At 39.6% G+C, this 15,608-nt stretch overlaps 1 protein-coding gene across 9 annotated transcripts in view; it reads left to right on the top strand.

Annotated features, from left to right (window-relative positions):
• Positions 1-15,608, top strand: part of LOC122564059 (transcription factor RFX3-like) — a 279,903-nt gene that overhangs the window by 166,071 nt on the left and 98,224 nt on the right. For 7 of the 9 annotated variants that reach the window (XM_043718574.2, XM_087994431.1, XM_043718555.2 and 4 more), the window contains one exon: positions 14,419-14,493. The exons of the other annotated variants lie outside the window; for them this stretch is intronic. In XM_043718574.2, the coding sequence (XP_043574509.1) occupies positions 14,419-14,493 (75 nt within the window). The remainder of the gene's footprint in view (positions 1-14,418; positions 14,494-15,608) is intronic. 9 annotated transcript variants of the gene reach the window in all.

Raw genomic sequence — 15,608 nt, 5'->3', positions numbered from 1 at the left:
TTCAGGCCAGTATTTACTGTGGTCAAACTCTTAACTTGAATGTAATGATTATTTTGAGGACTGGGCATAATTTCAAAAAGAAATGTGGCAGAAGTTTAAAGCAAACCCCGTTTTGTATATTGTATACTTTATATGACCAACTAAATGTGATTAACCCAATGAAATCACCATTACCACTTGTGAAGGTCTCTTCCCCTTCGAATGAGAAGATTGAGCAGCATAAATTTTACTGTGTGATTTCTGTTGTGTAAAACAGGAAATCAGTAAACTGGGCATTGACATTTATCTCATCCTACATGTAAAAGATTCATAGATTTCTGTATCAAGACTTTTAATAGATATTGTCAGTTTGTAGTACATTGTAGTACAAGGTTGCAGTGATTCATCACCTTGATCATGCAGGTGATAAATTCGGACAGAGGGAAGAAATCTGTAATTCCATCTTTTGAATTCCAGTTCCTTAAATCATGGTACTTTCACTACTGTATCAACAATACATTGGGCTTTAGTCTGCTTTCATTAGTGCCATCATTAGTGCAGATACTTCAAACTCTTCTGTGGGGGGTTTAAGGAAATTCTGTTGTGCTGTAACTAGCAAACTAAAACCATAATATTTTAAATGACTTTTTTGGACATTTTAATCCATTAATATAATGCCTACAACCAATTAACTGAGCTTTAGCACAATTTAAAAGGGCTGTGGTGGCAATGTGGTAATATCCCTACCACTGAGTCAACAAACTTGAGTTCAAGTCCCACTTGCTCCAGAGGTGTATCCTAACATTTCAAAATAGGTTGATAGGAAAATATCTGCAGTTAAAAACTGAGTTAATTTACATCAAGTTTCGCATTTATTGAAATGTTACCACCAACCCTTGTTAGATGGATGTCAGATTCGATTGTTTGAACTGGAACTTTAAACATTGGAATAGTAAAGAATGAGATTGGTTTGATGAATCTAAATGCCTTTCAATTATAATTTTCAGAGTATGTTGAATGGTACTTGAGAATGCAAAGCTTCGTGGTTTATGGACAAAAGGCAGACATGGGTGTCTAGCTACAGGCCAGCCCAGGTACGAAGGGACATGTGATCACCTCACTGCACCATCAATCTCTATGGTTCTGTCCTTAGTTATCAGATTTCTCCCAGCTGGATCCCTAGAAAACTGGCACATGCATTTCTTTTGTAAACATTGTTCCTTAAGTAACTTCTCAAGTGAATGTTTTAAAAGGGAAAGACTTGTAGTGATATTACACTGTTCATGTCTTCAATGTGCATCCAAAGCACTTTATAGCTACTAATCAAAGTAGGGAATCTTAAGATTTTTAACGGTAGCACCTTCATTTAACAGCTTTTCTGCAGAAGGTTAAATTGATCACTTTAGAACATCAAAAAGACACGAGCAAATGGGTATTCTATATATAGATCAACTATCAGTTTTCATGGTGACTGTCTACTTTTCAATTCATGTCAGCTTGATGGCATTTCACAAAAGTTTTTTTTCAACTAACAGGCATAATAGTTATCAATGGGAATCAATGTAATTAATTGGACTATAACTGATTTTAAATCCCTGACTACAAGTAGTCAGCCAAGACCATCAGTTTCCCATGTTAGTCCCCAAAAACAGATTTTTGTGCAGTTTGATAAAAATAATTATGATACAGAATATATTTTTTATTTCCACCACAAGAAAGTAAATTACTGATTAATTCAAAATGACAGCATTGGTGAGAAATTACTGTTGATGTAAATAGGAGGCAAATATACAGCAATTTCATTATACATTCCTTTGCTCATTATTTTAAGAGGATGTTGATTCATAGATTTAAATATTCCCCTTTCAAGTTCCTTTTAAGTCATACAGTTAGTTTCATTATCATATTTTAATTATCTATAACCCTTCCAGCAATGACTATTTTTGACACTGGATTATGGTCTGCTCTAAAATGCCAGAAAATGCATATAATAAAATGCTAACAATCATTCTGTGGACTTGCCTCAGATCAACCAAGAAAATGAATCCGATCTTTTCAATGCACAGATCTTCAATAAAATCAAAATCACCATTGTTATTAACTGTACATTTGTGCATTTTAATATTTTTACAACTGTATCTCAAATTGTAATAAACCCAGATCTATGTACTTTCAACTTACTCTCTAACATTTGCTCAGTCGTAGATTCTTAGAAGTTTACGGTATAGGAAAAGGCCCTTTGTTCCATCAAGTCTGTGCTGGTCAAAAGCAGCCACCTAACTATTCTAATCACATTTTCCAGCACTTGACATCGCAAGTGTATATCTTAAACGTTATGAGGTTTTCTACCTTGAGGACCACCCTCCAGGCACTGACTTTCAGATTCTTACTACCCTCTGGATGAAAACGTTTTTCCTCTCATCTCCTCTAAACAATCTACCCGTTAACTTAAGTCTATACTGCTGGTCCCTCCATCAAAGGGAAAGTTTTGTCCTGTCTGTCTCACAGCGCCGGGACATGGGTTCAATTCCAGCCTCGGGCAACTCTCTTGTGGAATTTGCACATTCTTCTTGTGTCTGCGTGGTTTTCCTCTGGCTGCTCCAGTTTCCTCCCACAGTCCAAAGATGTGTAGGTTTGGTGGATTGACCATGCTAAATTGCCCCATAGTGTTCAGGGATGTGCAAGCAAAGTGGAAATGCAGGGCTGTGGACAAAGGGTGGGTGGGTGGGTGGGATGTGCTTCAGAAGGGTCACTGTGGACTCGATGAACCAAATGGCCTGCTTACGTACTGTCGGGATTTTGTGATTCTATGATTTGAATTGAATTGAATTTATTGTCATGTGTACCGAGGCACAGTGAAAAGCTTTGTCTTGCGAGCAGTACAGTCAGATCACATAGTTAAGTAGCATAGATAAGTAAATAATAGGTGAACAGCAGCAAAAACGAAAACACAGGTACAGGTAAATGTTAAAAGTTTGTGAATCCTTTCAGTGTTCTAACAACACTAGAGTAGAAACTGTTATGAAACTGGTGGTGCGTGTGTTCAGGCTTCTGTACCTTCTCCCCAATGGCAGTGGTTGCAGTAAAATATTGCGAGGGTGGGATGGATCTTTGAGAATGCTGGCGGCCTTTCCTTGACAGTGGGCCTGGTAGATGGATTCTATAGATGGTAGGTTGGCATTTGTTTTGTCTGGGCCGAGTTCACCGCTCTCTGTAACTGTCTCCGATCTTGCATGGTACAGTTGCCATACCAAGTAGTGATACATCCAGACAGAATGCTCTCGGTGATGCACCAATAAAAGTTGGCAAGGGTATTCACCGTCATGCCAAACTTCCTCAGCTGCTTGAGGAAGAAGAGACGTTGTTGGGCCTTTGTAACCAGTGCGTCCACATGAAGAGTCCAAGAAAGCTTGTTGTGGATGACCACTCCCAGGAGCTTGACACTTTCAACTTGTTCCACCTCTGTGCTGTTAATGTGTAGGGGGGGCATGAGTAACATCCCGCTGAAAGTCAACAATGAGCTCCTTGATTTTGCAGGCATTGAGAGCTAAGTTGCACCATTTTACCAGGCCTTCCACCTCCCGTCTGTAGTCTGTTTCGTTCCCATCTGTGATTCAACCGACTATGGTGGTGTCATCAGCGAACTTGTAAATGGCATTAGTCTGGTATTTGGCGACGTAGTCGTGAGTATACTGTGAGTACAATAGGGAGCTGAGTATACACCCCTGGGGGGTTCCAGTGTTGAGTGTTAGTGAGGATAAAATATTGTCCCCAATCTTCACTGATTGTGGCCTGTGGGTCAGGAAACTGAGGATCCAGTTGCAGAGAGTGGGGACTAGTCCGAGATCATTAAGTTTAGTAATCAGTCTCGAGGGGATAATAATGTTGAAGGCTGAACTGTAGTCAATGAGTAGGATTCTTAAGTAGCTGTTCTTGGTGTCAAGATGTTCTAGGGAGGAGTGAAGGGCAAGTGATACGACATCTGATGTGGATCTGTTGGTCCGACAGGCAAATTGGAGTGGGGTCAAGAGTAATGATACCCTGCTTACTCCCCCCATAATTTTATATGTCTCAATCATGACCCCTTTGGTCTTCTATGCTCTAATGAAAACAACCCCAGACTATGTAGTTTCTCTTCATAATTAAAGCTCTCCAGGCATTTTACCAGGCACCATCTGGTAAATCTCCTCTGCACCCTCTACAATGTTATCACATCCCTCCTACAATGTGGATTCCAGATCTGTACAAAATTCTAGCTGTGATCTAAGCAACTTTGTACACAAGTCCAGCATAATCTCCCTGCTCTTAAACTTGCTGCCTTATCTAATAAAGGCAAGTATACTTTATGCCTTCTTAACCACTTTATCCACCTGTCCTGATACCTTAAGGGACTGGTAGACCTGCACACCAAGGCTCCTCAGATTCTCAGTGCTTCCAAGGGTCCTACACTTGTCTGGTTTGAATTACATTTGCCACTGATCAGCCTATCTGTCCAGTATGTCGATATCCTCCTCACTATTTACCACCTCACCAGTTTACATATTATTCGTGAAGTTATTGATGAAGCCTTCTACAGTCCAGTCTAAATCATTTAAATACACCATGAACAGAGAGGCCCCAACTCTGAATCCGGTGGAACCCCACTGGACACAGGCTATCAGTCACAAAAGTACACCTCGATCATCATCCTCTGCTTCCTTCCACTCAGTCAATTTTGGATCCAATTAGTCAAATTTTCCTTGGATTCCATGGGATCTTTGCTATCAGTCTCCCATGTTGGACTTTGTCAGAAGCCTTGTTGAAGTGCAAGTCGATAACACAAATGCATTATCCTCATCTACACAGCTGATTACCTCTTCAATGAATTTAATCAAGTTGGTCAACCATGACCTCCCCTTACCAAAACCATGCTGACTGTTCTTGATTAATCCCTGCATCTCCAAATGCATTTGTAATAATACCTCTATTCAGAGTTGTTTTTGAGCTGCCAACTCTTTTGGTGTCAGTTTTTAAGAAGCTTTTGGTCAAGTTTTATTAGTTTTTGAGGTTGGCATGTATGGCTGTATTGAGCCTCAGCAGGTGATATTGGATGGAATGCTAATTCTCATATTTCTTTTCAACAAATCTCAGTTGGGAGTTAAAATGTAGGCTCATCCTGTGGCGGATGTTTTGGCATTGCTAATACAGGATTTCATTTGTCTCATTAGTTGGAGTTTACAGGAATAAGCATCATAGAAACATTTATAAGTAGAAAAAGAGAGTCATTCAATTTATGATTGCCTTGCTCACAGACTCTCAGTCCTTGCATACTGCACGACTGGAATGGCTAACAAAAACATTTCTGATCTATTTCTTTCAAACACTATTACTCCATCATTCATTCAGCATGTGGGGTCCAAAAGCTGTCAGAGAGAGAGCAGCACTGTCAATTTTAAACTCTCCTGTAAATGTCAAGGACTTTCCTTGGTACAGATTAAAGGACCACAATTTTGGAACAGCCATGATTCTCATAATCAGGAACTGTTGATAACCACAGAAGTACCAATGGCCTGTGTTTGGTTGAAAAAGTTTGATTACACAGGGGCCAGAGAAGTTGCATACACATGTAGATTTTTATTTTAACTATTGTTCCAGAAAAGGATTTCTCAAAAATATCATATTTGCTGTTTGAATTATTGAAAAAAGGGAAAAAGCTATTTCAAATGCTTTGGATTAGATGAGATTAGATTCTCGACAGTGTGGAAACAGGCCCTTCGGCCCCACAAGTCCACACTGACCCTCCGAAGAGTAACCCACCCAGACCCATTTCCATCTGACTAATGGGCAATTTAGCATGGTCAATTCACCTGACCTGCACATCTTTGGATTGTGGGAGGAAACCGGAGCACCCATAGGAAACCCACGCAGACACGGGGAGAATGTGCAAACTCCACACAGCCAGTTGCCCGAGGGTAGAATCGAACCCGGGTCCCTGGTGCTGTGAGGCAGCAGTGCTAACCACTGTGCCACCATGCTGCTCTACAGGAGTTGATTACCCAAAGATTGTAAGCAATTGTTATCTTCCATGTAGTCCATTAATACCTCAAACTCCTGTGTTTTGAGGTATTAATGGACTACATGGAAGATAACAATTGTAATGTTTCAGTGCACTCAGTAGGAACTGCCTGCTGCAGGACTTCCTCTCATTGTAAAAATAAGGTTTAATCAGAGACTAAAATATGTAAAAGCCAAATTATTAAACAGAAAACTATCTGAGCGAACTTTTGTTTGTTACTGATATTTACTATGCATGAGGATAGGTAGAACTTAATTAAGTAACACAAGATCTATTCACTCTGACTACAAAATTGGATTCTAGATATGGTGTGATGCGTATCACTTTGGCTTCCAACAGTGCACTGTTTCAGTTCCAGTGCAGTATATGTCAAAACTATCTTGGCCAGGTTGCTGATTCTGATGTTAGGAATATAGATCGGAAGCATGCAGAGAAGACACATTGTGACATCAGTCATCATGCAATACTAATTTTATATTGGTGCTGCTGTTTTCAACATTACTGCCCTCTGTTAAACACAGTTAAAAATGCATTACTGCTGACAGTTAAATGGGTTGCTAGCAAATAACTTGAGAATGGTTGACAGTCAGTGAAAATAGGCAACTGCACCTTCTCCATGATGACACTCAATGCTGGAGCCCTCAAGGATGCATTCCTAGCCCCGTATGTTGTCCCTGTGCACCCACGACTGTGTAGCCAAATTCTGAGTAAACAACATTTACAAGTTTGCTGATAATGTCATCATGGTAGGACGGATATCAAACAACGATAAGACAAAATACAGGAAGGAGATAGAGAGCTTGGTATCGTAGTGCAATGATAACAACCTCTCTCAATGTTGGCAAACCTAAAGAACTGATCATTGGCTTCAGAAAGAAAGGAGGAGAACACGCACCCACTACACCAATAGACCTGAGGTTGAGAGGGTGGAGAGCGTCAATTTCCTCAGTCATGATAACTAACAACCTGTTCTGGACTTCCCATGTGGTTGCGGCAGTCAAGAAGACACAACAATGCCCTTCTTCACCAGGCAACTCAGGACATTTGGATGTCCATAAGGACCCTAATCAACTTCCACAGATGCACCATAGAAAGCCTACTGTGCGGGTGCATAATGGCCTGGTCAGGCAACTATTCTGCCCAGATCCATAAGAAACTACAGAAGGTTGTGTGCACAGCACAGATCATCGTGGAAACCAGCCTCCCATCCATGGACTCCGTTTACACGGCTCATTACTGCGGAAAGGCTGCCAACCTCATCAAGACTCATCCCACACCTACAACCTCTTCCTTCAGGTAGAAAATACGGAAGCTGGTTCAGGAACAGCTTCTTCCCTGCCATTATTAGACTAATGAATGGACTCTCTAACTTCAAATAACGCTGACCTTGTTAATGTTGATCTTGTCTAGCACATGTCCTGTGCAGTGTAACCTGCCTTACTATGTCCAAGTCTGTATGTCCTTGCTTACTATGATTTGCCTGTACTGCTTGCAAACAAAGCTTTGGTACAGGTGACAATAAATCAAATCAAATCAGCTACTGGGTCTGTTTGATGTCACAAGTGAGTTTGATAATTTGTAGAGTTAATAGTTAATGAGATATCAAAGAGTTGTGCTGCACATGGAGAAGATCTTGGTTCTGACTCCAGGAGCTTAATTCCCCTCAGTCGTGGGTGCTATAGTTGTTATCCACTATGGGTTACAGAAAGAAGGAGATGGGCATACTTCTTGTAGTGGAAGGAAGGGGAGCTGAGTCCAATGCAGGAGACATTATCCACCTCAGGTCTTCAGGATGCATCTCTCTCCACCAGGATAAGTGGAAGTTTCTTGGAGAATGCTGCTACCCTGGTCTGCAGGCTTCGAGCAGGGCAAGAACAGTTTTGTGCCTGTGAACCTGGTTGTAGCTCTGATTTTCTTCTCATTGGGATCCTGCTAGACTGGGCTACTCAGATTCTTAATATCTCCTGGTTCACCATAGACTACTGCATCAGAGAAGTGATGTTCTTTCCATCAGGAGAAGGGAGTTCATAGTATATTCATGACCACAAAGATCCCACAACACTGTTCATATAAAAATTAAGGAGTTACTTGAGATTTCTTGCCAATGTTTGTCCCTTAAACAGCATTATTGAAACCAATTAGCTGGTTATTTTACTCAGTGCTGTTTGTGTGACCGCAATCTGTTCAATCTTGTTAAAGCATTTTCCTTCGTTGCAGCAGTACTTTAAGCAGTCTTAATTTGTTGTGAAGTATTTTGCAAGATTGTTAAGGGTGTTATATAATTTAAAGGTATTTTTCTTTCTTTCATGCAATTTCTTGGTGGTTACTGACCTGCACCTTTCACGGATTCCTGAGCTTGGATCTATCAGTTAATTGTGCGATCACTTAGTTCTGTTTCTCTCACAGTGCTTCCACAGTTTTCTATCCTGTGTTGTGGCTTCACTGGATTGATCTCTCATTTTTAGACTTCGATGCTTTATAAATTCGGGCAGTGAGTAGAAAACCAAGCAATTTATACCTTTAAAATCCCGAGTTTGACCTCATGTAGAATATTATGTCTAATTCAGGGCATCAGACCTTAGGAAGGATGTGAAGGTATTAAACTTGATGCAGAAAAGATTCATAAAGATGATTCCAGGGGTGAGAAACTTTAGTTATCTGGATAGATTGGAGAAGCTGCAGCTATTCTTCTTGGAAAAGAGATGAAGAGGAGATTTCATTAAGGTATGCAAAATAACAAGGAGCCTAGACAGAGTATGTAAGGACAAAACCGTTCTTGTTAGCATAAGGGTAAAACGAGGGGATATCGATATGAGATTATTGCAAAAGTAGTAACAGTGATGTGGGGAAAAAATAAAAATTCTACAGAGTAGGTGTTTAGGATTTGGAATGTACTGCCTGTGAGTGTAATTCAGACAGATTTCTCAAGGCCTTTCAAACAGAATTGGATATTTATCTGAAATAATAAAGCCTCAGAACTACAGAGAAAAGGAAGGGAATGGGAATTAGTGAGTTGCTCTTCCAGAGAACTGGTAAGGGTATAATAGATCAAACAGTCTTCTTTTCTGCTGTAACCATTCTCTGATTCAATAATTCTAACTGTGTTCACTTTTATCATTGAGCAATGTTGTGGGCAATCAACTAATTGGAAAAATACAAACAAAATAGACTTCATTGGGAACAAGCAGTATGTTGTGAAACATGCAATTCATATAGACAAAATCTAAAATGCTTTACATGTATTTGTTATTTGTATGAAAGTAAGGAGATTGATCTCTTGATTTCTAAATTTTATCTTGTGCTGCTGAAATTAAGTCTCTGAAATAATAGCATCGTATGACCTGAATAAAACACAATTATTGGATATTATTAAAGGAAACGTCTGGCCATTTAATTACATTTTCCAGAATATTCTTGCATTTCAATTTTTAATTAAAATATTAAAAGGTTATGTAAATGGTTTCTCTATCTTGAACAGAGAAGTATTTTAAACTTTAGTCCTTGGTTTACTTCATATGCCATCCCTAACCATGATATGCAGGCAGATGACCTTTTTTGAAGCTTCTACCTTGTCTGCTATATAAAAATCACGTAGAAATGTTCAAGAGCAGAAAGGAGGCAGACTTAAATCTTTTATAAGGAAAATTTAGACATTTGCTTAGAACCTTCTCTCAGTGATGAGACTGCAGTCAGTAACATTTTATTTGAGCTATACACTCACGTTTGAATTCCTCTCTTGTGCAATGCATTGAAGCATCAAAGCAAGTCTTCTTCATGTTATCCACAATCTTAGACTACTTGTACATTCACGTTCTTCTGATTTTTTTTAGAAAGAAGGTATTTACCAATTTTCCTCTTTGATCTGAACTATTAAGTTCACTTTCACTTAACAGACATTAAGGAAAAAGAAAATAAGTACACAACTCAGCTGAATGTGAATAATGGTCTCGTTAGCAAATGCACAATGGCCTGGATTTTGTGCTGGCCAGAAAATTGTTTCTGCAGTGTCGATAAGTGTTGTGCATCAGGACCCTGCACTATTTCTCGTAGAGTCCAAGAGAATTGTTCGTGAAATTGAAGATTCTGATGGGTAATTTCCTTTCACCTGGAACCTTCAAAGATGTCTGTTTAAATGGGAGACTTTTGAAGAGTCTGCTGCAGTTATCAGTTATCCAGAAAAATGTTAGATAAAAAATTTCTCCAGATCCCTTATAGCCCCTGAACCCTGATATAGCATGTTCCCTGCTGCTGAATCTGACAATCCTACCAACACCTTCCCAAAACCCAACCCATTTGGCATCAAAGCCTGATGAACTATAATGTTCATCTCAGTGAACCCTGTGAACAGGGGACCATTGAACTGCCTTCCCAGTATTTCTCTCAGTCCATAATGCACGTTTTATTTTTGTGTCTGTCTGTATAAGAGAGTGTTAGTGGAGTTTTATATGAAGTTAAAATTTTAGCTAGTAAAATTATATGTTGACAGTTCATAATTGTTTACTTGTAGCCAAAATCTATTTATTTGGAATCAATAATTCTGGTTAAGTACAGAAATCTGGTACATCAATTCTGTCAGCCTGAGTATAGAAGACTGGTAAGTTGGCAAATTTTGGCAGTTTTTATAAAATTTTTAACTTTTTAGATGACTCCAGAATAATGGTGCAAGCCCAGTGAGATAAAACTTCATAAATTCTGTCAATATCCTTCGCCCAATTCACATGGTGTCGTCAACTGTCCACCCAAGTCAGGTTAGTTAATATGAATGAACAAAATTAGTGGTCCCGATACAGACTCTTGGAGAGGTCTACTGCATTGGCTTCCTCTAGTCTGATAAATAATTGTTCAACATGCCCTTCCATTTACTGACACTCAGTTGACTTAACGTTTATGCTGCCACCGTCCTATTTATTCCATGGGCTTTATCTTTGCTGACTTTCTTTTTTGTGGCAAGGGTTGTCCTCTCATGACTCCAGGCCAGACCTCTCAGCTATTAATACAGTGGGACATAATAAGAAGCAGGTTTCTCCAAGGAATATATTTATAGCACATCATCACACACCTAAAGCACTTCCATTACCCTGGACCTCTGATGGAACACTGGAGTACTCAACTGAGTGTTATCAAGATTTGAGGTAGATAAATCATTTCCTGAAGAAGGGCTTATGCCCGAAACGTCGATTCTCCTGTTCCCTGGATGCTGCCTGACCTGCTGCGCTTTTCCAGCAACACATTTTCAGCTCTGATCTCCAGCATCTGCAGACCTCACTTTCTCCTCAAATCTTGATAACACTCAAGATGTTGCACTGCCTAAGACCATGAAGGAACAACCAGTGGCATCATTTATAAGGATAGAGGATGAGAACGAGGAGGACGTGCAGAGGCACGACCGGGAAAAGGAGCCAGACATAAGCAGCCCCTTTCCATGTAATCTAATAACTTGAGCAATGCAAAATGACTGAAATTAAAACTCCCCATTTAGCAACAGTCTCACACACTCTTTACCTATCCTCTACAATGTCAACTTGATCAAAATGTAAAATACAAATTGCCACAAAGTAAACATTCCAAAACGAATTATGAATAACATCATGCCATTCTATATATAAAAGTCAATAATTCACATTCTTGTGGTACCTATCTTTTGTGTGTATTGGCTTACCTTAATTTCTCCAACATAGTATTGCCTCCGATATTTGAAGCTTGGCTGTGAAAGGTTGCTGACTTCCAGTTCAGGAGATTGTAGGTGTGACTTGGAGGGTGACTTTGAATAGCTTTCAATCTCGAAAATCTGGCTTCATTCTGCATCATCTTGACCTGGTCTTAAGTAGTCTGGTCTAACTGTGTGACAGAATAATACAAAGACATCAGAGCTGGAGCAGGAATGATGTTTCCTGAGAGAAATTGGCAGATTCCTGCTTCATGGGGCCACAGCCACACTTACTGCACGGTGCCTCTGTAATTTTATAGATCTGTCAGCTCTGAAAATTCCAGAGTCATGAAGATAACAGTCAGATAACAGCAGCTGGTTTTGTTGCAATGTGACATTGGCCATCAGACACAATGTCTTGCTAGGTTCCAGAGGTATACTGATAAAAGTGATGACCCATCCAATTTGGTAAGCATAGCTCTAAGGCCTGCACAGAAATCTTTATTTTCTTGAAGCTTTCCTAGTGCACCAAGAATTTTGCTATGTGTGCACATAAACTTCATATTGTAGCCTCATGCATTGAAGACCTCATTAGGTTCCACTGTGGCTAAACTTGAGTGCAGTTCATCAGAGGTTGAAGTCTGCAGGCTGGTTGTTCTCCTCCAGTCCTTAGTTTTTTTTAAACCTCTTCTTATGCACCACCAGTTCCAACAAAAAAGATAAAAGTTGTCAATGAATATCCTACAATATGTTATGGGTTTGCCAAAGTTGAAAGCTACCATTGTATGCAAGCTGAGAGTTGTGGGTGTGAGACTTGCAATATTACTGTGTTTGTAAGGTTGAGATAAAGTATAAGAACCTTCAGCGTTGGTTATCGATAGACATTGTTGGTAGCCAATGATATGTGGAGGATTGAGCAGATGATAAGGCTAGTGATGCTAGTAGTTACATATACCATTTGAAGGTGAGCTCACTTACATTTATATTCTGGAACAATTATTACACTTCTTGTGATTCATTTATTTTGGAGTAACATTCCTGACATTAACTTCCATCACTATTTCTTTCATTGTCTGCTGAGTAGATTTCTAGAATGCCTCCTGCCTTCTTTCAAATGTCTCTTCTTTCCCACTCTACCGCTAAGATTGCCAGTACATTGTGTGAAAGTCGGGGTGCTTACACTATCATATTTTCAGCCATAGTCTGAAGTATCACAGCCCATGTCGCCTTTTGAGTTCAAAGTCACTGATGCTCCTTGCATAATCTCCCTACTATTGCATTCATTTCCCCAGCAATAAACCATAACATTCTATTAGTTTCCTGGTTACTTGTTGTACTTGCATACTAACCTGAAATTCGTGTACTATGACACCCAGATCTCTCTGCATCTCAGAGCTCTACAACTTTTCATAGTTTCCTCTTGTCTAGAGAATCTAGAAATTGGAGTCAGTTTAAAAATAAGGGTGTCCCCATTTAAAACAGGTGAGGAAACTTGTTTTTCAGTGAGGGTTTTGAGTCATTGGAATTCCATTCCTCAAAAGCCAGTGGATGAGGGTGTTTAGATATTTTGAAGGTAGGGGTAGACAGATTCTTGATAACCAAGGGGATGAAAGATTATTGGGGAAATGCAGCAATGTAGAATTGAGATTAAAATCAGAGTAACCATAATCTTATAGAATTACAAAGCTGGTTTGAAGGGCTGGGTACAGGAACGCCATGGTTTAGTGGTATGATCAGCTGACAGTTAATCAAGAAACTCAGATAATGTTCTGGGGGTCTGGGTTTGAATCCTGCTATGGCAGATGGTGGAATTTGAATTCAATGATAATATACAATTAAGAATCTACTGATGACCATGAAACCATTGTTGATTGTTGGAAAAACCCATCTGGTTCACTAATGTTCTTCAAGGAAGTAACTCTTGACATCCTCATCTGGTCTGGCCTGCATGTGACTCCAGATCCACAGCAATGTGATTGACTCTGAACTGCCCTCTGAAATGGCATGGAAGCCACCTAGTTCAAAGGCAACTTGGGTGGGCAATAAATGCTGCCCAACCAGGGATTCCCACAAGTGAATAAAAAAAACCTTGTTCCTTGTTTGTATTTTGGAATACTCTCTGATAAATTACCTGTGTGATATTGTTTGTAATTCTTTGTAATTTTTACTTTAAATAGACTTTTAACTTTCCACTGCCCTCAGTCAAACACAGTGTAGAATAGAGATGGTACATAAAGTGAATCTTGTATCTTGTATGAATAGCATAATATGCCATTGATCTTTGAAGTATAACATGTAGCTGGTGCATATCACATGGCATGTAGGTGAGCTACTTCATGCAGTACAATGCATTGCTGTTATTCTAGTGTAGTATGCAGTCAAACACAACTTGTTACGTACCATGAGACATGAGGCTGATCTGATGCATGTAATATAACAAAACTGGTAAACTGTATAATTAATAGTTGGTCTGCAATCCACATACTTCCTAAGTAGCACAATGTACTGCAGTATGATTTAATATTTTCCCTGAGTTCATTAAAATAAATTGCACTTTAGAAAATTATTTGCTTTTAAATTGTATAGACTACAGCATTCTGTATAATAAAGTTGTTGCTTGAAACTTGCTCATTAAAAATCCTGTTGTGCTTTTTTTTTGTTAATTTTCATTTATTTCTATGTGCATTACAATCTGCTTTCACTGTCTTGAGCTCTTTTTAATGCTATCTGTCATCAGATTGAAATGGCGATTGAGACACTCCAAAAGTCTGATGGTTTGACAGCTCACAGAAGTACTCTTCTCAACAGCCATGTAAGTTGTCTCTTCCTTCAAAACCACTTGAATCTTTTACCTATTACAAATATCTTTTTTCTGATTAATTCTGTTGCTACTTCTACCTATTTTGTACTGACTTTTTGCATCATATTTTAGCATTTTGTGTTGCTTTCCTTCCCCTTACTGGAATAAACAATTGATCATATTGAAATGTGATGTTAGAAGTGTCCTTTTCACTCTATTCTGAGCAACTCCACTGGTTTCTGACTACAACGTTGTCATGACACTGGGATACACCTGTAGGGAGTAAAAGTAAGATCTAAGGCTGAATCTTCACAGTCTGGTTGCCACTGCATTTTTGTTTTGCTTACTGTGTTTTTGCCCAAACTTCTGATTTCGGCTTGTTCAGAAGAATGGGGTGCACCTGTTTAGAGATCTTCCATTATAGTGCAGGATCAGCACTAGGAGCCAAACCATGCCCTTTTCTGCAGTAGTAACAGTTATTCTCCTGGTTTTAAACGTCCCAAAGCTTCTTTAATGAGAAGAGAGAGGCAAGTAAGTAAGTAGGTGGCATGGCAGTTGAGTGCATGTGGAAGTTGATGAGGAGGGAAAGTCGCAAGTCGGCAAGGAGCAGATGACAGCTAAGTGCTGAGGTAGTAGGCAAATCAGAGGGAACGGCCAGGTGAATGGGTGACAGACAGGGAAGTGAGTGGAGGGGTCAGATGAGAGGGGTTCTGTGAAAGGTCATTTGAATAGGTGGTTGGGTATCATCAAAACAAGGTAACACTGGGTGGTGGTCCAGAGATCAGATCCAGTGTTGGTCAGTTTTTAGGGGAAGCCATATGTCAGTAGGGAAAGTAAAGTTGGATGTTCAAGGGAGTTCATTGGGAATATTTAGTGAATTGCTGCCAGTGATTGGCAGGCCAGTGTTAGCCCAGGGTTGCAGCAGATTTTAATCCCTCTCACCTTTCCTGACTAGCTATTAAGGTAAGTAAATTAGAACCCACCAAAAGTGGGTTAAAGTCAGAGACATTTTGAGAGGGTTCCAGACACCTATTTATTGCCTATCAGAAATTTGAACTTTTGATATCCTGTACTCTGCATCTAGAGTTCCGATGGCTGTCATAGCACGTTTGTCAGTGTTAGACTGG

Source organism: Chiloscyllium plagiosum, unplaced genomic scaffold (genome assembly GCF_037043375.1).
Source record: "Chiloscyllium plagiosum isolate Xiang-an unplaced genomic scaffold, Cpla_swu_hap1 HiC_scaffold_2, whole genome shotgun sequence".
Taxonomy (NCBI): domain Eukaryota; kingdom Metazoa; phylum Chordata; class Chondrichthyes; order Orectolobiformes; family Hemiscylliidae; genus Chiloscyllium; species Chiloscyllium plagiosum.
This window is presented reverse-complemented; position numbering and strand designations above follow the sequence as displayed.